The following is a 23,534-nucleotide window of genomic DNA, read 5'->3' as shown; positions in this document are numbered from 1 at the left end:
TGATATAATATTTAGCATATTGCCCTTGTTATGATGTGATGTATGCATCTTACCCATATACTAGCATGTAACCAACTTTATGTCAAGACCTACATTTTTGTTTTCCCAAATTATCAATCATCATGTTCCATAAAATATACCATGTTTTCTGCTAGACTTAATTAAATGGCTTCTTCTATTATATTTAAAAATTGTCAATTAAAATATAGTATTTTTATTTTAATATATTCAAAGCTAACTCCTAAACTGTGGCAGCCATTTCCTCCAAAATATTTAAATGTTTCGTATCTCCTCCTGAACAAATATTCTATAGTACTGTGCCCTTTTAACAACATTGACAAAGGTCTCTACACAGTCATTTCCTAACTCTAGAAATTAATTTTTAACTTGATCTGTATCTAAATTGCCTCTTCACATCTCTGCCCAGAAGACATTCAACCTCTGTCGAGCAGTGTGTGAGGGAATGCTGTCATGGTGGCTAAGGAATGGATTTCAGCAATTGTGCTGCTGCAGCTCTGCTACACTGGCTGTGGACTCTGTGGGAAGGTCCTGGTCTGGCCTTGTGACATGAGCCACTGGCTCAATTTAAAGATTATTCTAGAGGAACTCACGGAAAGGGGCCATGAGGTGACTGTGCTGGTTTCTCCAGAGAGTTTCATCATTGACTACAGCAAGGCTTCCACACTGAAATTTGAGGTGGTCCCTATGTCACCTAACAGAGAGAAGGCTGAAAAAACACTCAATGATTTTTTAGACGTGGCTACTAATGTTATGCCAACATTGTCAGCATGGCAGTCAGCCATGAAACTGCAAGAATTCCTTCTTCGAGAAACTGGAAATTTGAAACTCCTGTGTGAGAGTGTAGTCTACAACCGGTCATTCATGAAGAAACTCCAGGAAACCCACTACGATGTAATGGTCATAGACCCTGTGTTACCCTGTGGAGAGCTGATTGCTGAGTTACTGACAGTCCCTTTTGTGTACACGCTAAGGGTTTCTATAGGTGAAACTCTGGAGAAATACTGTGGGAAACTTCCAGCTCCACTTTCCTATGTGCCTGTTGCCATGGTGGGACTAACAGACAGAATGACCTTTCTGCAAAGGGTAAAAAATGTAATGTTTTTCATTTTCTCTAACTTCTGGATCCAACAACTGGACACTCAGGTTTGGAACCAGTTTTACAGTGAAGCATTAGGTAAGAGATTGTTTTCCATTCTAAAGTAGTTATGTAAAGAAACTTCGGGATTTAAGAGAATTCTAAGAAAATGACGTTCTAAAAGCTTCACTTTCACATAAAACTAGAGGTGATAGCGATAAACTGTTATCAATAACTAATTGGAAGGGAGAGGCAAGAAATGTATTATCATGGTTACCCTTTTTTTACAGTGATCTACCCACATTGTAAAATAACTAGATACTTAGTAGGTTTTTATCAAAACAAAACAAAATATAAAACACACTAATAAATGTCAGTCTAATGGAAGATTTTTTTTTATCAGATATAAGATATCACAGATAAGTCTTGTATACTGAATTTTCATATTGGAGGAGATTTGACTTTTTATTGATCAAAAAAGTGTAATGTTGGTTGTAAGAGTAAGATAATCTCCTTGCCTGATTCCAGTAACAAACTAAACCTGAACTATATTAACGATGGGATTAACTTTGGCATATGATTTAGTTTGTCTGAATTTTGACCCAGAAATTTTGAGACTCATAGATTATTATATTCAAAATGTATATTATTTTCCTGTTGGACCAGAGTCCCTGCCATTCTCATCTCTTTCCTAAGTGTGGGATGAAACTTCACTAAGTCTTAGGTGAACTGTTTCCTCAGAACTAGTCATACTGAAAAGTTTTCTGGTTGATTTATACTTCTTCAGGGAGTACTACAAAGAAACCTGAAAAATTAAATAGAAAACTAAAAACGATTATAGCTAAAGTTGTTGAAAGATAGCATTTTTTTCTTCACTAATTTATACATTCTCTTTTTTAATTGATTGCGTTTTCTAATAAGGAATGGTTTTGCTTTACAAGTTTATATATCTAGTTCTCATTGATTTCATCAACTGAAGCTGGCTTCTACTCCAACTGTTTTTGAGAATCATGAAGAAACATGAACTGACAAGCCAAAGATCATTCTGGGTATTAGAAATATTGAGTAATTTAACTCCCTGATTATATTAGTTTGCTAGGTCTGCCACAACTAAATACCACAGACTAAGTAGGTGAACAACAGAAATTTGTTTTCCCGCAGTTCTGGATGCTAGAAGTCCAAGGTCAAGGAAGGTGTTGCCAGAGCTGGTTTCTCTGAAGGCCCATCCTCCTGGCTTGTATGTGACTTTTTTTTTTTTTTTTTTTTGGCTATATCCTCTCATGGTCTTCCCTCTGTGCATGCATAAACCCAGTGTATCTTCCTCTTCCTATAAGGAGACCAGTGATATTGGATTAGGGCCCACACTTAGGACCTCATTGAATTTAAGAATTTATTCTCACCTTTAAAGACCTATCTCAAAATTTAATCAGATTTCAACATATGAATATTAGAGGAATACCAGTCAGTCCCTAACACTGAAACTTTGTTTCACAAACTAATATTCAAAGGAATCCACTTGAAAAATCCTTTGCTTTATACACGATTTAAATTTATACTATGTGGATTTCACCATAAATGATGTAAGACCCCGGATGCACTACCTGAGTGCAGGCAGTGTGTAGGGCTCTATGGACCTGAAGTAAAGAAGAAGGGATTTGGGCCTCAATTCTATTCTCAGAAATCAATGCAAGACATAGAAAAATAAATATAGTATGATGATCAGAGATGCTTTTCCAGTTCTACTCAATAAGTATTTAGGCCATTGGCATGGTATGCATAGATAGGGGAAAGTTATAGGATTCTGTGTGTATAAATACTATGGAATAAATGTAGTCCTTAGGATCTCTGGCAAATTTTTAACTCTATCATCTTTAACAGGTTTCTTTGTTTGTTTGCTATTTGTACTTTTGTTGATTTTTCATTCCTACATTCTCTCATGTTCTTTATCAGGAAATTTTGAATGCACCGTGGGTATGACTTCATTCTGAATCTCATAATAAAAATAACTAATACAAATGGCTAAAAATTTTAAACAGAACAAAAATATATATAATGAATGATAATTGGCTTCATATTTCTATTTCTAGTACTATTAACTATTATTGTCTTTACATCAAGACACTACCCATGTATCACTAAACGTAAGGATTTATATGCATCTTTTTTTTCTTTGTCATTAGGATGAATTACTAAATATTCATTTTTGCCTTTCTTTTCACCAAATCTAGATTTGACATCTTTCTACAGAATATTTTTAAATGTACATTATTCTTTACATTCACATAACAGTATTCATGTTAATGGATGCAACAAATCATTGAACTAGTCTGGTCGTGAGAGCTACGTGGGTTGTTCCAACTCTGGTATTACAAAACATGTTGTCTGAAATTTATTGCACTTATATCCTTGCCATAATGTTCTCTAAAATTGCTGAATCATTTAGCCTTTATCCTCAGACCATTTCTGAGGTGGATAGCAATTCCATTTTCTTCGGGTCTGCTTATCTTACTGACCTATAACTAACATTTTAGGGAATTTAAGCCTTTTTGCTATAATATGTATTACAAATATATTTTAAGCCCATCAATTGACTTGGGAATTTTCAACTACTTTACACAGACATAAAAACATTTTATATCTATTTAAAAATATTATGCATCTACCTTCAGATTTTAGAAAATATCATTCCAACAAAAAAGTATATAAGATATAAGTGTACAGTTGAAAGAAATAATAAAATAGACTTCTGTATACTCTATAACCAAGTTCAGAAATAGGTTGTTGCCACTCCCGTAGAAACACCCCTGTTCCAATGGAAATTATAAGCCTGACTTTGTTGAATATTTTGAAAATTTTACATCTGCAATTTATATGCAATTCTCTCAAAACTACCGTTCAGTTTTTGAATAGTATACAATTACAAACATTCACTACTTATGCTCAATACTCTTTTGGTGATGGAATCATGTGTTTTCTTTTTTTTTTTTAAGCTCTGTAGATAAAGCTTTATTGATAGATAGTGTTTTATTGTGTAACTTGGCCATACCATTCTGTAGATGGACATCTGGCTGCATGGTTTTTCATGTAATGCTGCCGTTATGAACACTTGCATATGTCTCCTGTTTTATAAAAGCAATAGTATAAATAAGGTATAATATAAACTATATCTTTTCCCCTACCAGGTAATCTCAGACTTTGCTCAAAAATTTATACTTCAGCAAAGAAAATAAAAATTTTCACTTCACCTGTTACCAGGGCATTGTAGTCCCCATTGCTCCATGTCCTTAGTCAGCGTATCATTGAATGACATGTATTAACAGTTATATTGAGATATAATTGACATTCCATAAATGTGACACATTTTAAATGTACAATGATATGTATCACATTTACAAAGTTTTGCAACTGTCACCCTGTTCTGACTTTTCATCTCAAAGAGAAATAAATTATTTTTTCAGGTTGGTTGATCCAATTCATCTGAAATTATATCATACTTTTTTTGGATTTCCTTGATTATACAAAGATTGAGTAACTTTTCCTATTTTATGGGCTATTTCCACTTCTTCTTCTATTCAGTGAATATCCTCCTTATATCTTTTGCCCATTTTTTTCTAATGGATTTGCTAGTGTTTTCATTACTGATTGAATAAATTCTTTATATAACCTAGATAAGCCTTTGTCAGTTTTATGTATTGTAGATACCTTCTTGCATTTAAGATGTCTTTCTCATTCTCTTAAATCTCCTGTGATGACTTTCAGGTTTTATTAATGTAGTCAAATAATTATCTATTTCCTTTATTTTATTTTAATTCACTTAAGGAGATTTTTTCTTACTATGAAAGCATAAATTCCTTTTATACTATCTTCAAACAAGCTATGTTTTTTTTCCTTTGAAGGCTTTAATACTTAGCATTTTATTTTTCTGTGTTTTATAAATTGGAGTCAATGTCTTTTCTTTTTGCTTTTCTTCCTTTACTCTTCTTCCTTCTCTGATCTTCCCAGCTTCCTTCCCCCATCTCTCTCCTCTCCCTTCTTTATCCCTACCCTTGCATAGGGATAAAGACTTTTATCATCACTATTTATTCAAGGCTCTTTCTTTTCCCTAATTATCTGTAATGCTTATTTTGTCATTCAGAAATTTCATTATTTAATTGGTTTTGCTTCTATTTGTTATCTTACTTCCTTTCTTCCATATTAGTTCTTTTTTGCAGCTTTATTGAACAAAAAATATTCTGTAAGTGTAAAATGTACATGATGATTTGGTACCCATATATACTACAAAATGAGTACCACAGTATTGCTAGTTAACACACTCCCATTTGTGTGCGTGTGTTTGTGTGTGTGTATGTGTGTGTGTGTGTGGTGAGAACATTTAATATTTTCTTTCTCTCATAGCAGTTTTTGAGTATATAACACAATGTTGTTAACTATAGTGACCATGGTGAATATTAGATCCCCAGATCTTATTCATCTTTTAACTGAAATTTTGTACACTTTGGTGAATGCCTCCCTATTAGCCCCAGCCCCCATCATTGGCAACCACCATTCGACTCCCTGTTCCTGAGTTTGGCTTATGCTAAGTGAAATAAGTCACAGAGAAAGACAAATGCAGTATGACTTCATGCATATGTGAAAAAAGCAATCAAACAAACAAGCTCATAAATACAGAGAACAGATTGGTGGTTGTCAGAGGCAGGGCTGGGGCTGGGTGAAATGGGTGAGGGGAGTCAAAAGGTACAAACTTAGAGCTACAAAATACATAAGTCATAAAAATGTAATATACATTCTGTAGTTATGGAGACTGTAGTTAATACTTTATTGCATACTTGAAAGTGGTTGACAAAGTACATCTTAAAAGTTCTCATCAAAAAAAATTCTGCTACTATGTATGGTGGTGGGTGTAAACTAGATTTATCGTGGTGACCACTTAGCAATATATGCAAATATCAATTCATTATGTTGTACATCTGAAATTAATATAATGTTGTATGTCAATTATACCTTGATTTAAAAAAAGAAAATAAAAATCTGAAACACATAATCTAATTTTCCACCTGAGAAAACTAGCAAAAGAAGAGTAAATTAAATCCAGAGTAAGCAGAAGAAGAGAAGTAATAAGAATTTAAGTGGATATCAATGAAACAGAAAATAGGAAATCAATAGAGAAAATCGATGAAACCCAAAAGTGATTTTTGAAAAGATCAATAAAATTGATCAGACGCCAGCCAACCGAAACAAAATAAAGAATAAAAAATAATTTAAAAATCTGAAGATACAAATAACTATCAGGAATAAAAGAAGATGCCTCACTGCAGATGCTATGGACATTAAAAAGGATAACAAACAAATGCCACAAATTCCTTGAACAATGCAATTCCTTGAAAGACATAATCTGCCGAATCTCATACAAGAAGAAGTAGACAATCTAGATAGGTCTAGATCTATTAAATTGAATTAATAATTACCCTCAAAACAGAAAGCACTGGTCCCACATATGTTTGTTGGCAAATTCTACCAAATATTTAATAATGAAATTATACTGATTTTCTACAATCACATTTAGAAGACAGAAGAAGAGGAAATACTTCTTAACTCATTCTATGGGGCCAGTATTACCCAAATATCAAAACCAGACAAAGACATTACAATAAAGGAAATTATAGACCTACATTTCTCATAAACATAAATCCAAAAATCCTTAACAAAATGTTAGCAAATTGAATCCAACAATGTATTTAAAAATAATTATATACCACCATCAAGTAGGATTTATCCTAGATATGCAAGACTGCTTCAACATTCAAAAATGTTGATTTTTAATTGATCTTACTACTTAGATTTCCCTCAGATGGGTTATTTTTATGGAAATATCTTGCTGATGGTGGAAGGAGGCCAATGGCCCATTAATCAACCTAAAACTGCAAGAAGACCTCTGTTTGCCACTGCCAGCAGTAATTCTAAACACAGAACTGAGAGCTCATGGTTGTTTTGAGTTTTAACTACTGTTTCAGAATGTTGCTGATGCATAAATTTGTCATTATGTCAGCCAGGCAGCTCCGAGCACATGTCACTTATTTGAGAAAAAAAAAAAAATATATATATATATATGTACACTTATATACACATATATATGAAATGTATAAATATTTTGACTTAAATATTTGGATGGCACTGGGTGCAAACAAACCATTCATCCTTTGGATGGAATGTTTGGGAAAAAGAACCTTTTTACAAAGAGATGATTGATGTCCAGTCTCGTGAGGGGTTAAGTCCTACTATAACTTACAACTCTTAAACAATAAATAAATGAAATCACTGTTCTATAAAATAAAATCAATTAATGTCATCCATTACAACAAGAGGCTAAAAAAAATAGTCACAGGAGCATACTAATAGATGCAAAGTATTTGACAAAACCCAAAACCCATTCATGTTTAAAATTCTCAGTAAATTAGGAATAGAAAGGACGTTCTTTAACTTGATAAATATCCACAGCTAGAAAAACAAAACAAAACAAAGCAAAATAAAGCTAGAAAAACAGAACAAAACAAAATAAAAAACCTACAGCTAAAATCATCTTTAATAATGGGGCACTGAAAGTTTTTTTCCAAGATTAGATACAAGGCAAGATGTCATCTCTCTCCAGACCTTCTCAACATAATACTGAAATTTCTAGCTAAGGAAATGAGACAAGAAAAGGAAATAAATGATACAGAGGCCAGAAATAGACCCAAACTAGGTAGTCAACTGGTCTTTGACAAGGAAACAAAAGTAGAACAATGGATATATTTTCAAGAAACTGGACGTCCCTATGCAAAAAAAGAATCTAGGCACAGACTTTACACCCTTGACAAAATTTAACTAAAAATGAATCATAGATCTAAAGGTAAAAGGCAAAACTATAAAAATCCTAGAAAAAAAAAATCTGGATGATCTTGGGTATAGCAATGACTTTTTATATATAGCACCAAAGGTACAAAATAGAAATTATGAATATGCTGGACTTCACTAAAATTAAAACTTCTGCTTAGTAAAAGACAATGTTAAGAGAATTAAAAGATAAGACACTGTTTGACAGGACATATTTGCAATAGGTGCATCTGATAAAAGGCTGTTACCTAAAATATTTTTAGGGGTTCCTGAGTGGCTCAGTTGGTTAAGCATCCAACTCTTGATTTCAGCTCAAATCATGATATCAGAGTTGTGAGAATGAGCCCCGTGTCGGGCTCCATAATGGGCATGGAATCTGCCGAAGATACTCTCTCTCTCTCTCTCTCTCTGCCCCCGTATATATGATCTTAAAACTCAAAAAGAAAACACATAGCACAATTAAAAGCGGGGCAAAGACAGACACCTCATCAGCTGAAGATAGACAGCTGTCAAACAAGTGTGTAAAACGGCACTCCATCTCATGTGCCATGAGGGAAATGCAAATTGAAATAATGAGATAGCACTACACATCTGTTAGAATGGCCAAAATGCAGAATAGTGACAAATACTAAATGCTGGCAAGTTGTGGAACAAGAACTCTCATTTATTGCTAATGAGAATGCAAAATGGTACAGCCACTTTGGAAGACATATTGATGGTTTCTTACAAAACTAAGCATACTCCTACCATACTGTCGTAGTCCTTGGTCTTTACCCAAATGAGCTGAAAACTTATGTTGACACGAAAATGAGCCCACGGATATTTAGAGTAGCTTTATTCATATTTGCCCAAACTTGGAAGCAACCAAGATGTCTGTTGGGAGGTGAATGGACAAACTGGTAGATCTACACAATGAAACATTATTCAATGCTAAAAATAAATGAGCTCTCACACCATAAAAAGACTTTGAGAAACCTTAAATCCATATTACTAAGGGAAAGAATGCCATCTGAAAAGGCTACAGACTGTATAAATCCAACTATATGACATTCTGAAAAAGGGAAAACAGGGAAGACAACAAAATAGCAGCGTTTTCCAGGAGTAGGGAGGGAAGAGAGATGAATGGGCAAAACAGAGAGGACTTCTAGGGCAGTGAAAATACTCTGTATGATACCAGAACGATGCCTAGATATCATGCTACATTTGTCCAAACTCATAGAATTAACAATACCAGGAGTTAACTATAATGTAAACTATGGACTTCAGATGATATAATGTGCCAATATAACTTCATTAATTCTAACAAACGTACCACTATGTTTGGGGATTTTAATAATGGAGAGTCTATGCATGTGTGAAGGCAAGGGTATATGAAAAATCTCCACCTTTCCCTCAATTTTACTGTGATCATAAAACTGCTCTGAAAAAGTAAAGTGTTAATTTTTTAACAGTGACCCATAACTTATACATGTTAGTTTCCTCACATGTCTTCAAAAAGAATCTAATAACCTTAGCCTTGAAGAGTTTCTCTAGATACCAACCTAGCTAACACGACTTTCCTCTGAGAGACTGGTAACTGTCCTCCACTGAAATGCCCTCCTATCTATCTTGCCTACTGTAAGGCATTTTGCTATCAATGCAGGCTAACTCTAAGAGCTCTTTGAAATTAAAAGTCACCTCGGTAGACTCATCTACCGAGGTTTATAACAATATACTGAAACAATAACAGTCTTTACATGGTAACTCAAATTTAATAGTTCATTTATATAATTCTCCAGTGTTCATAATATGGTTTGTGTGAATTATATAATTACAGGAAAAGGATTGGTGGTAAATTTTAATTCTGTATTTTTGTTTTATAATTCCCAATATAACATTTAAAATGTCTTATGAAATTATTTGCCAACATTTGCATACTTTTGTTCAATTCTATTTTCTTTACTTTTCATTGACTTCATATTTGTAACTACATCACTGCTTCAAATATAGAATTTTAGTAAATACTGTAAGTTAGGTATTTCTCGAAATGTGTTCTATGAGCTATACACTATAATTTCACCTAAGGAGTTGGAATCAAGACAGGACATGACACGCATGGAACAAGACCTCTAAAGTACATAAATATTTGACATGGAAGCTGTGAAGTGGTGTTTTTATCCAATCTCTGGCAATTTCAAGGTGAGCATCCTTGAGAAATTCTTCTTCATTATCAAATTAAGGCGTTTGACTATACAACCTCAGACGTAAATTCAAACACTACAAAGCAATGACTCTAAAAAGAGGCTGTTGAGTCTGTGTTGTATATGACCACCAATTTTGATTGTAATCGCTAAGAAAGGAGAATTGTCATATGAGCTTTTATTTATTTACATGCAAAACATGTTTTCTTTTTTTTTAAATAATATGTTTTGTTATATTAGTCACCATACAGTACATCCCCAGTTCTTGATGCAATGTTCCATGTTTTCTGTGTCTAACTATGTTTGACTTGGTCACTTGCAAATACTCATTCTTCCCCTCTACAAATCTTCCAAAATTAATACTTAGACTCTCCCTTTCAAAAAAACATCATTTAAAGGTAACACTAAAATAACTGTGATATTAGTGGTATGTACATGTATATTCCACATTGCAAAGGGGGTTGTATTGGGTATGAATTACTCAGGGCATCTCAACTAAGAAACTAGTGGCAAATCAATTGTGGTGGAAAGTGATGGGATTTGATTCAGAAAGATAAAGTAAACAAATGCTGGTGAGATTCCTTAACATTATGAGTGAACTGGAGACTGTAACAAGCTGGAAGGTAGAGATACATTCCTAATTAGAAGTTAGAAAACCATTGAGAAGGAATTTGGTGTTGATACAATGGGGCTAATCTATCATCTGCCATTTAATTGGAGAGAAACAATGAGTACTAAATTCATCAGTAAATGGAGTTGTGGCAACAATTTTATTTAAATTTTTTTTGTGAAACTACATTTACAAATTACTTTCTCTACCCAAATATCTTCTCATCCTCCCTCTTTCTCACCTCTCATCCTTCTTCTCTTTCTTACTTCCATTTTCTTCCCTCCCTCCCTCCCTCTCTCCTTTCTTCCTTCCTAATCTGTCTCTTCCCTCCTTATCATTTTAATTTCCCCTTCCTTTTAACATCTAGATGTGATAAAGAATCTAGGAGACATAGATTTATTTTTTCCTTAATGGCTTGTCAGTAAATTAGTGTAAATTGTATCCCAACAAACATATATACTAATAAGCTTCACACAACTTTTTTCATTTTCTCCAGGAAGACCCACTACATTGTGTGAGATTATGGGAAAAGCAGAAATTTGGCTAATCCGGACGTATTGGGATTTTGAATTTCCTCGTCCATACTTACCTAATTTTGAGTTTGTAGGAGGCTTGCATTGTAAACCTGCCAAACCATTACCTAAGGTAGGTCTATTACAGTGGAGGGTTTCTTTTGTACCTTATGATACAGTGCTGATTTTTCTTTAAAGTGTACTGCCTCAATAACAAAGATATGCTGTTTGCTACTCCAAATCTATTTTACAAATCATACGGATGTCTTATGACTGATATTACCTTTTTTGGACTTCACTGTGATATTTTGGCTAAGGAAAGAAGTGATTCAAATGGCATGTTAAAATATCAGTGTGTCTACAGTTTAGGTACTGACTGAAGCCACAGGAAGCTAGAGCCTAGGAAATTACTTAAGAGATTACTATAGTCTTCCTAACAAGCCTCATGGAGCTATGAATTGGGACAGTTACTATGATTGCTTGAGTGATAAAGATGCTTTCATGAGAACTCTCAGCTAGATTCCAGAGTTTCTCAGTAAGAAGAAGTTGGTGTTGACAGAAGACATGGAATCAGGTAGCACTTCTTGGAAAATAGTGATCTTTACCGAGAAAAAAAATAATTCATGGAAGAACTTTTTTGAGATGACAATGATGAATTCAGTTTTGGACCTATTCACTTTAAGGAGCCAAAAAAATTTTCAGGTGAATGTTGCTAGTAATCATATGGGTAATACAAGGTCTAGGTTTTAACAAAGAGCATTAGAAACATATTAGGAGTCATCAAAATAAAGAAATCATAGAACTAAGAGACCCAAACCCTGAATTCTTTCTTTAAGATCATAGTGTCTGGTTTTTCTGAAATTTCTGGAAAGGATACCACATCCCAAAGTCACCAAAAATAAATGTGGACACCCAAAAACGCTGGAAGAAGACAACATTGAGAAATAAAAGAGAATAATAGATAAACATGATAAAAAATATTGTATTTAACTCTCTTTATCAATAGCTACCATTATCAAGGGATTGAGGAGGCACACACCCATTTCTTGGGTTGTAATTAAGCGAGTGTAATCTCTGTAGAAGATTGCAGGTTAAATAGTGTTCTCAGGAGAGTTCTTGATTTCTGTTTAGGGTAAGATACACATTTAAGTTTCAATTTTATTTTAGGATTCTGAATATGCTTTTCTTACCAGTCAAGTTATAGCTACAGGTAAGCTCTATTGAGTGTTATTATAGCAAATAATAAACCAATCTCTAAACGAAGGTACAGAAAGAGACAGGACATATTCCTTGGCTCAGTAGATAATACCCCGTGCCACACTATTATATTCATCCTCCTGTCCTCACTTTTCACATACACAATTTCACAAAACAACTCAGACATTTTTTACAAGAAGGGGAAAATTATTCCATTCCAAACCCAATTACTAATACAAACATTTGGGCCATATGAATACCAATCACAGCTTATATCTCTGATGAAAAAATTATGCCAGTCACAGTATACACAGAAAAATAGCAATGAAAGACAGCCAAATCAAGAATCCAAATCCAACTGCTAGATCTGTAAGTGTTCTTATACGTGTGTGTGTGTGTGTGTGTGTGTGTGTGTGTGTGTGTGTTTATTCCATCACTGTCTCTAGGGAGATGAATCAAAATGGCAAAATACCAATTTCTGGGACTTCAGAAATATTCTCTTAACGTTATCTTAGCCAGAAGAGTAGTCCACTTTCATCTACGGCATCATCGTTTCCCTAGTAATTTTCCTAGCCTGAAATTGAGAAATATATTGATAAATAAATAAATAAATAAATACAATTGAGAAATGTCATAAATATAGAGAGAGATATTGCAGGGAAGCCACAAATAATTGCACAGGGAATGTATGACACATCTCTAGAGGTTGACATTCACATAGATTAGAATGCAAAAGACCCCGGTCCCAGACTTTGCAGTGCCCGACTTGCACAACTGTAAGTGGTGACCCACAGGATTTTATTCGTAGAGAAGTTTATATTTATCACTGTCCTAAGGTTCAATTACGGCATGTCAGCTACTTGTGGGAAGGTAGAGAAACACTGTCTCATAAATGTTATTGTGATTAAAAAAAATAGCAGTTTACTTTCAAAATATTACTATACATCTCAATTCTAAAAAGAAATTCATTTTTAGCCCCATTAATCAGGAAAAGTATTAACATGAGAAAAATATCCTGAATGCCTAACAGAGAGTTAGACTGATTTGTTAATAATTAATTGGATGAAAACTGACATGTTTTGGGCTTCCTTACAAGGAATATTTTTGAGTTTGCAAACATCTCTGCTGGTTCATAAAATGAAGCCTTGAGGGTAAGTGTTCCATGAACCATGGGAAGAGCTGTCTCTGGCCTATTCACTTTCTATAATGGTCTGGCTCTATGCCTTTATTTGTAATCACTCATTATATTTGAACCATAGTTTTAAGAAACATATTTCCTCTTAAAGTTACTAGATGGTTCTCTGTGGCAGAAGATAGAACCAGTCTAACGTCTCTGACACTTCTCCTGACGCGGCCTATTTAGAAGAACAGGTAAACTTTTTACCCCCTGCTATCCCGCGTGTTTGTAATAGAATTTTATTGCTGTAGGAAATGGAAGAATTTGTCCAAAGTTCGGGTGAAGATGGTGTTGTGGTGTTTTCTCTGGGATCAATGGTCAAAAACCTCACAGATGAAAAAGCCAATCTCATTGCCTCAGCCCTTGCCCAGATTCCACAGAAGGTCAGTACAACCTTGGGTCCTGGTGAATAGCTACTTGGTCAATTGGAGAGAAAGTGTGACTAACAGCACTTTTCCCAGATCAAAGCCAAAACACTGAGCGTAATTAGTACCACCTTCAAGTAAAAACTTCTTAAAACATTAAAATGCTATATTGAGGCACATTTAATCATTTGCTTAGTAAGCCTTTGCATTATTATGGAACTCCATCTTTTTATACAATCATTTATCTTCAGTGAAATAGAGATGGAAATGTTAAGATCCCAATACCTTTTTACTCTTTGAAATCTTATGACCTGCATTGACTACTCCCCAAATTCTCAAGTGTGTTAGCTCCAAGGTCCAGGAAAAGAGAGATGCTATACTAGAGTAGATAGGAATTATGTTCAGGGATATACTTTATATTTCTAGGTCTTATTGACACTGTATCAAGATCTAGTTGGTTTAGAAGTAGAAGCCTATCCTTCTATACTGAAATTTCTTCAGTAAAAAGAGTTAAAAATCCTATTATTATCAAGCAATATATATTTTCTGATTTATGATATTCAATTAACTTAAATTTTGTTGTCATTATAGTTCTAGATTTCTAGTCTTTCTATAGTCCTGTTTATGAAATACCCTAGAACTCTTCATATTGGTATATTAGTTAAAAATATACAACTCCATAAAGGTGAGCATACTTATTAGGCCTGTCAAGTCTTTGAATTTTTATTTCTAAACTTTTTTGTTAAAAAGCTTGCCACCCGAGGATGTGGAGAAAAAGGAACTCTTTTGCACTGTTGGGAATGCAAACTCATGCAGCCACTGTGGAAAACAGTATAGAGGTTCCTCAAAAAGTTAAAAATAGAACTACCCTATGATCCAGTAGTCATGCTACTGGGTATTTACCCAAAGAATGCAAAAACATTAACGCAAAGGGATACATGCGCCCCAATGTTTATAGCAGCTTTACAATAGCCAAAGTATGGAAGCAACCCAAGTGTTCATGGACAGATGAATGGATAAAGAAGATAGGGTATTATGTACGTGATGAATCACTAAATTCTATTCTGAAACTAAAATTACACTATATGTTAACTAACTAAAATACAATACAAAGAAATACAAAGATGTGGTATTCATACACAATAGAATATTTTTTAAGCCATAAAGAAGAATGAAATCTTGCCATTTGCAAAGACATGAGTGGAGCTAGAGAGTATAATGCTAAGCAAAATAAGTCAAAGAAACACAAATATCATATGATTTCACTCGTATGTGGAATTTAAGAAACAAAACAAATGAGTATGGGGAAAAAGTGAGAGAGAAAAAAAAAAAAACCAAGAAGCAGACTCTTATAGAGAACAAACTGATGGTTATCAGAGGGGAGGTGGGTGGGAGCATGGGTTAAACAGGCGATGGGGATTAAGGAGTGCACTTGTCATGATGATCAGTGGGTGAGGTGTGGAATTGTTGAATAAATAAACACTTTAAAAAATAAGGTTGCCACCTATGAATATTTAATCTGAATTTACAGAGCTTCTCTGACCTGCATAAAGTATGTAACAAAAGGTTAATATCCAGGGGCGCCTGGGTGGCACAGCGGTTAAGCGTCTGCCTTCGGCTCAGGGCGTGATCCCGGCATTATGGGATCGAGCCCCACATCAGGCTCTTCCGCTATGAGCCTGCTTCTTCCTCTCCCACTCCCCCTGCTTGTGTTCCCTCTCTAGCTGGCTGTCTCTATCTCTGTCAAATGAATAAATAAAATCTTTAAAAAAAAAAAAAAAGGTTAATATCCAAACAAGATACTTCATTAAAAAATGAAGTAAAGCAAACCTCCAGCTTTTCCGCCCTAAAAAACTACAGAAAAGGAGAGAAAGAAAGAGAGAGAGAAAGAAAGAAAGAAAAAGGAAGGAAGGAAGGAAGGGAGGGAGGGAGGAAGAAAAGAGAGAGGGGTGGAGGCAAGGAGAGAGGGAAGAAGGAAAGAAAGAAAGACAATCATTCAACAACCAGACAACAAAAATTTAAAGCTAATTACCTTTTTGGAAAACATTACATTAGAAACATGAGAGTTAGGATGGCCTTAAGACATTAATAAATTTACACAGTATTTGTGTTTATTTTAATGCCTTTTAAACCCATATGCTCTGATTGCTTCAACCAGTCTTTTATACATATCTTTACTTATAATTTCATACCCCAAAACTTTTGAGCAATAAATATAAACATGATAAAACTATATTGAATAGACTATTAGTTCAAGCCCTTTTTGACAGGGTTGATGTAAACAGTCTTACTATATCTCCGTGTTTGCAAACTAGCCCTTATGTCTACTTCTCTCGCTATCACATAAAGTAGTGGTGGGCCACATGATTTATAAGTAATTCCGAGGATTTAAGATGCCTTCACTGTGTGTTTTTACTTGCAAAATTAAAGCACTGTCTTCGACAGGTTTTATGGAGATACAAAGGAAAGAAACCAGCCACATTAGGAGCCAATACTCGGCTCTATGATTGGATACCACAGAATGATCTTCTTGGTAAGACTGAGGGAAAGAAAAACTGTACAGTTGAATAATGGACAAGTAAAGTAACTGTTTTGCAACAAATAATTCAATAAATGTGTAATAGTTAAAAATGTCACATTTTAGGCTAAAATCAAAAACACAAAAAACAACAAATATTGGAGAGGACATGGAGAAAAAGGAACTCTCTTGCATTGTTGGTAGGAGTGAAAACTGGTGCAGCCACTCTGAAAACAGTATGGAGGTTCCTCAAAAAGTAAAAACTAGAACTACCCCATGATCCGGTAATCACACCACTGGGTATTTACCCAAAGAATACAAAAACACTAATTCAAAGGTATCCATGCACCCCTATACTTATAGCAGTATTATTTATAATAGCCACGAAATGGAAGCAGCTCAAGTGTCCATTGATTGATGAATGGATAAAGAAGAAGTGGTATATATAAAAAATGGAATATTAGTCAACCATCAAAAAGAATAAAATTGTGCCATATGCAGGGACATGAAGGGAGCTAGAGAATATAATACTAAGAGAAAAAAGTCAGAAAGAAAAATACCCTATGTTTCAGTAATATGAGGAATTTACAGAACAACAACAACAACAAAAGAAAAGAGCCAAGGAAAAATAAAAGAGAGAGGGAGACAAATTAAGAAACAGACTCTTAAGTGATGGTCACCAGAGGGGAGATGCATGGGGGGATGGATAAAATAGGCAATGGGGATTAGGGAGTGCCCTTGTGAGGAGCACTAGGTGATGTCTGGAAGTGTTGAATCACTGTAGTGCACACCTGAAACTAATATAACACCGTATGGTAACTATACTGGAATTTAAAATAAAATTTAAAAAATAAATAAATAAAGCAAAAAAAAGACTCATTTTACTTGCAGTTTAAAGCAGAAATAATTAGAGAATTGGCAGTTAATTTTATAAGGTCAGTGCTTTCTTTGTTTCACAAAAGAGCATTTCAGTTAAGACTCTCATCACTCTTCAAGTTTCAGTCTCAGTTCTGGTCTTTCCTCCTCAGTAAAGTCCTTCCAGAGGATGCAGAGGGATTGCATTCCTCCTCCTTTCCTGGGATCATAGTTTTCTGAGATAGCAATAGCCCATGTGCTCTCAGCTTTTGTACAAAATGCTTTCTTCATTGAGTTACTCTGTAATTTTTTCCCTCTCTCTCTCTAAAATTCTGTTACATTATAATGAAATCCTCACCCAATTCCCAAACTAGGTCATCCCAAAACAAAAGCTTTTATCACTCATGGTGGAACCAATGGAATCTATGAAGCTATTTATCATGGGGTTCCTATGGTGGGAGTTCCTATGTTTGCTGACCAACCTGATAACATCGCTCACATGAAGGCCAAAGGAGCGGCTGTGGAGGTGAACATAAACACAATGACCAGTGAAGATCTGCTCACTGCCTTGAGAACAGTCATTAATGAACCTTCGTAAGTACTACTGTTTTTAAAGGTTTACGGTTGATTATGTTACCCAGCATACTTGGAAATGTTCAATGTCTCATGACTTTGTTAACGGATTGATTTTCAAATCACAACTATAACATGATCAATATGAAAACCACTTTATTATTTCATTTCCCGAACATTGAAGTGATCTGCTGAAATGGGGAAATAAATACTATTACTTCAGATATTTTACAATCCTTTTTTTCAAAATCAATTATTTTTTTTAAGATTTTATTTATTTATTTATTTGACAGAAGAGAGACAGCCAGCAAGAGAGGGAACACAAGCAGGGGGAGTGGGAGAGGAAGAAGCAGGCTCCTAGCAGAGGAGCCTGATGTGGGGCTCGAACCCAGAACGCTGGGATCACGCCCTGAGCTGAAGGCAGACGCTTAACGACTGCGCCACCCAGGCGCCCCTCAAAATCAATCATTTTAATGATCACATAGCTCAGACATTTTTCAAACAATCTGCTTGTTCGTATAGAACCACTTATATATGACTATAAATATTATAGCCATTCAGTAAGTACAAAATTGGAAGTGATAATTCAACTATCATTCAAAAATAGTCATCATTAACAAAAGTATAGTTTCTAATTTCATTAGTAATCCTTTAAGTGGTATTTTTTGCCAATTTATTTCAACAGATTTCCTACATACCCTTTATTACCACTTTTTGTTTTATAACCTATTTTTTTATCTTTTATTCATAACCCTTGCATTCTTATTTTACTTCAACTCTCCTCTTTTTTGAACTATGTGTTATGCCCAATTACATTCCAAGTCCATCATTTTTATGGCTCCCCCCTCTATATTGTTTTAAGTTGGTATCAAGGCATATTTTTCATCTAGCTTCCTCAGTATTTTACTCTGAATTTGTGTAAGTGTCTTATATTTAAATTTGTTTCCAGGTTATCTCAGAATCAATTATTTTGATTCAGAAGCAAAACTCAAAGGATAGTTAAAACATTCCATTTGTATTACTGAAATCTGAAATTCAGGAGGTAGACAAGAAGGAGAACTCAAATTCCATTTTGTGCAGCTTTTTTTGGTGGAAGTAGTCTATGTAAAACCATCTATTCTAAACCCTAGTTAAAGGGTTTTTTTAGACAAAGGGGTCAATATATTTCTCTCCAAAAGGGAATGTTTGCCTTGAATCGAACCTAAAAAGTCAGTGCTAGTGGTCCATTTCCCCCCCTCACACGCATTCCAATCAGATGACTTTTATTAAGATGCATGTTTAAGACATAATTTTCAAAATATCATAGATATTTTCAATTCAGAACCTGGAGCTGGTGTTAAGAGCTTCTGCAAGGCTGACGATGATCTTCTGTTTCTCATAAATGATGATCTTGATGTCTAATGCATTAGACTATTACAGGGCTGTTACTGCTGATGTTTTGGTTCATTCTATTAAGCAAGAGTAAGTTCTGTAATTTTTTAGAACTCTACCTTATTTCATGGAATGCCATTAAATTTTATTGTTGATTTGAAAACTACTGATGCAAGAGACAGAAACATAAATACTCGGGAATTTCCAAGAAAATACCTAAAATTATTTATTTTAAAATATTTTAACATTAACTGTAAACCTAGTTCTAACTCAGAAATCATCTGGGAACAATAGAGTTTAGTATAAAGTGTATATATGGATATATTTGCATTCCATTTATAACTTCTTAAAGGAATTAAGAACACAAAAGATTACACTTAAATACATAAACCATAGTAGTTTTAATTAATTATAATATTTTCAGATAACACTCATATAACATTAGTGTACAATAAAATGTTAAATAATCATTTTAAATCTGAGCATAGGGCTTTCTTGTCTCATTTATAAGAAAGCATACTTTATTTTTATTTAGATTCACAACTACAAGTTTATCCTGTATATATGTATTTCAGATTTTAAATCTATCTATAAATGGAGAAAAAAATTTTTTTAAAGATTTTATTTATTTATTTGACAGAGATAGAGACAGCCAGTGAGAGAGGGAACACAAGCAGGGGGAGTGGGAGAGGAAGAAGCAGGCTCATAGCGGAGGAGCCTGATGTGGGGCTCGATCCCAGAACGCCGGGAACACCCTGAGCCGAAGGCAGACCCTTAACCGCTGTGCCACCCAGGCGCCCCTATAAATGGAGAAAACTTTTAACAAAAATATGATTTGGAAAGATAGGCTTTTATTGCCACTGTAGTTTACCTGAAATGTTTTAGGAGGAACCATGTGATATTTGATTTAACCCTACATATCTGTCAATCCTATTGAAAGAGTATGACTATTCTTTCTCACTGCACACAAGAAAGAACACAGGTAAATTATCCCCTCCTACTAGAGCTAGCATACCAAGTTCACAGGTGAAAGATAATCACATTTCTTCTTCTCCAATCCCAGCAATGTCTAACTCACACCAGGACATCTCTTCACAAATCACTTACCTTCCAGCATCTTCATGTCTCCAAGTTGGAACTCTTATTTATAACACAAAACCAAAAGGAAATATCCTAATTCTGGCTCCTCTACTAAGAAATGTCAGCTGAAGATAAAACCTGCCTTTCAAATACATACCTATACCCATTACTGTCTGAGAGATTAGAGTTAACTCCATATATGCCTCGTGGACTTGGGGCTCTAATTCTAGCAAGATATTTCTATTTATCTTAAAAATGCAAACTCCATATCCTTGCCATTTCCAAAATTACCCTAGTGTCTTTACCAATCTTGATATTGCCAATATAGACACTCTCCTTTGCAGCACAAAGACACACTGTGTGCAATGGAACAGTTATCATAATGCCAAGATCTTAGGCAGTGCAGAAATGGTTTACTAATGTCAATTTTCAGCTACTTATCTGCCATCATGAAGTGGCCGAGAGTAAAGACCATGCTTATGGACCTTCTTATGAATATTTCTGCATATTAGGTTATTCAGAGTCTTGATTTTGGAACAATCCTGGAAACTATACACAATATCAATATTCCTCCTTGTTAAAATGAGACCATAGAGTTGCAGCAAACTTATTCCATTTTTTATGTCTGCATTTCACCACATTCTATTAAGAATATATTTCTTCTACATCCTCCCTTCACAATTCTTAAGATGCTGTGCAACCAGCAAAGTTCATGTCTCAGCAAGAATGAACTTTTTCTCAATGTATCTATAGCCTTTGGCTTACATAACATATAACATGTATCACATATTACCTGTAACGAAAACAAAAACTCTCTAATTTCTCTATTTTTGTCTACCAGTTATAAAGAGAATGCTACAAGGTTATCGAGGATTCACCATGACCAGCCTGTAAAGCCCCTGGATCGGGCAGTCTTCTGGATTGAGTTTGTCATGCGCCACAAAGGAGCCAAGCATCTGCGGCCAGCTGCTCACAACCTCACCTGGTTCCAGTACCACTCTCTGGATGTGATTGGGTTCCTGCTGGCCTGTGTGGCAACTGCTATATTCTTGGTCACAAAATGTTGTTTGTTTTCTTGTCGAAAATTTGGTAAAACAGGAAAGAAGAAAAAGAGGGAATAGATCTTTCCAAGTTTGGCAACGGCCTTAATGGGCAATCCTGTTCATTCTAGCCCCGGTGACCTTAATGAAAACAGATTATCTCCATCCTGCTTTTAAAATTCCCATTCCTCTACCTTAGCCTAGAGATAAAGCCTAGTATTGAATATGATCATTTACTAGTGAACATGTCCCAGTCTTCTTTTGTCTTTTCCCAGGTGCCTTTACCCTCTTCTTCTCATTTTCCTGACACAGGGACACTAATAATTTCATGTATCTTCTATTCAAAATATCATTATTTTTCATTATGCTTAACCTTAAGAATATGCTGACTAACAACGTGCTGAATCCTGAGGAGCACACAAAATGTGAGTTGAATGTGATGGATGTAGGGAATATAGAAGAATAAAATTCACAAGTTCCCCTAGAATATAAAAATCAAGGAACTACCATAAATTAGTATGCTGTAAGAAGAGTAATGATTTCTTTTTTCATAAATCATAAGCCCTTCTGCTCGTCCAAAGTCACTGGGGTCAGAGCCTAAATTGATAATAGCTATTACAGTGCACCCTACTAGGAAGGTCTACAAATTCCCATTCAATACGTAGATAAGTATAGTTTGTGTTCCTGTCTGCAAACAACTAGCACTCTTGTGTGCGTTTTAATGCAAGGGTCTGGGGACTGCACTCAAACAAAAGAAATTGAGTCATTATTTTTTCTCAGGAACAGAGAATGCCAGCAATATGTTAAAGGTGACCAGATCATTCATAGAGGAAATAATTAAGAAAATATAAAAATTTTATGAAATTTTTAATTAACAGTACATTGATAACATTAAAGTTGAATGTCAATTTATTATATTGAAAATCACTACTGCCCATAATCTGTAATGACTGTATAATCAAAGATTGAGTTTTTGAGTAAAAACAAATATTTACTTGGAATGTAAGATCATTGTATTATTTTTCAGTCTGTATCTTTTACAAATTTAAATTTATCAATTAAGTATTATGCCAAGGATGTGAGGTATTAGCAGATCTGCTTCACTAAGGGTACGTTTTAGTAAATATTTATCATGGAAATCACCAATTAAAATTCATATTTGAGTCAGCCCTGCATTAATTTAACAAATGAAGACTGCATTTTCTTTACCCCTAATAAACTTAATAATATATTCTAATTCAAGTTTTAATTTCAGTATTTCATGAATAATTGACGTGATAAATGACATCTGTTGGCTTACTGAAAATTTTGAAATTCATATTCATTTTAACATGGCATATTGAAAATTACTTCCAATTTAAAAATAACTGCATGATATATGATATGGGAATATGTATTTCTTTTTGAATATGTAATTACTGAAAATGCAAATAAATTCTTAAATATTTTGTGAAGGCTAAAAATGTATTTATTAAATGAATTCGGAAGCAGAGGAACTCAAAGCAATCAAGCTCAAAATTAGTCACAGTTAGTCATCTAAGTAAAGCATGCTTATATCCCTGGGAAGAATCATTCCTCCTCTAAGAAATGCAACCTCCAAACCACATGATTCGAACTTGTAATAATGAAAAACAAAGTTGTCTAAGGGAAATAGTAGGCATACTTGTTCGGGGACTCACTCCCACTTTCAACCCCTTGAGATCTGAACCCAAGTATTCAAGCTAAAATACAAAAGGCTTCTATGTGAGGTTATGATTTGAAACATACACTGCATCCTTTAAGACAGCACCTAAAATATATAGGATATTGTCTCCCAGCTAAAACCCTGAAAAGCTCTCACTAGCTAAGGGAGAATTTCGTAAAAATCAGCAAATGCCATAGTATTAGACTCTTATGTTTCCTTCATTATAAATATGGCTCCTGGTCATGCACAATGTTGATATCAACACCAACATTTTTACTAAGCTTGCATGTGCACAGTTTGTGATCTGGCAGAAATACTACAGAGAAGGTGAGGGGAGAATCTGTTACTAGGAAATTATAAGTACTTCTATGAAGAAAAAATGGTACATCCTCTAGGATGGAAGGTG

General features: G+C 34.5%; 1 protein-coding gene across 1 annotated transcript; it reads left to right on the top strand.

Moving 5' to 3' along the window:
* The first annotated feature begins 424 nt into the window (after positions 1-424).
* LOC130543210 (UDP-glucuronosyltransferase 2A3-like) lies at positions 425-22,907 on the top strand. Its single transcript, XM_057309554.1, has 6 exons — positions 425-1,195; positions 11,253-11,401; positions 13,894-14,025; positions 16,453-16,540; positions 17,755-17,974; positions 21,246-22,907. Exons 1-6 carry the CDS (start codon positions 472-474, stop codon positions 21,523-21,525), a joined length of 1,593 nt encoding a protein of 530 aa, XP_057165537.1. The 5' UTR covers positions 425-471; the 3' UTR covers positions 21,526-22,907.
* Positions 22,908-23,534: the final 627 nt, after the last annotated feature.

This window comes from Ursus arctos, unplaced genomic scaffold, assembly GCF_023065955.2.
Source record: "Ursus arctos isolate Adak ecotype North America unplaced genomic scaffold, UrsArc2.0 scaffold_9, whole genome shotgun sequence".
NCBI classification, from domain to species: Eukaryota; Metazoa; Chordata; class Mammalia; order Carnivora; family Ursidae; genus Ursus; species Ursus arctos.
Note: the sequence above shows the minus strand (reverse complement) of the source record. Positions and strands in the feature narration are given on the sequence as shown.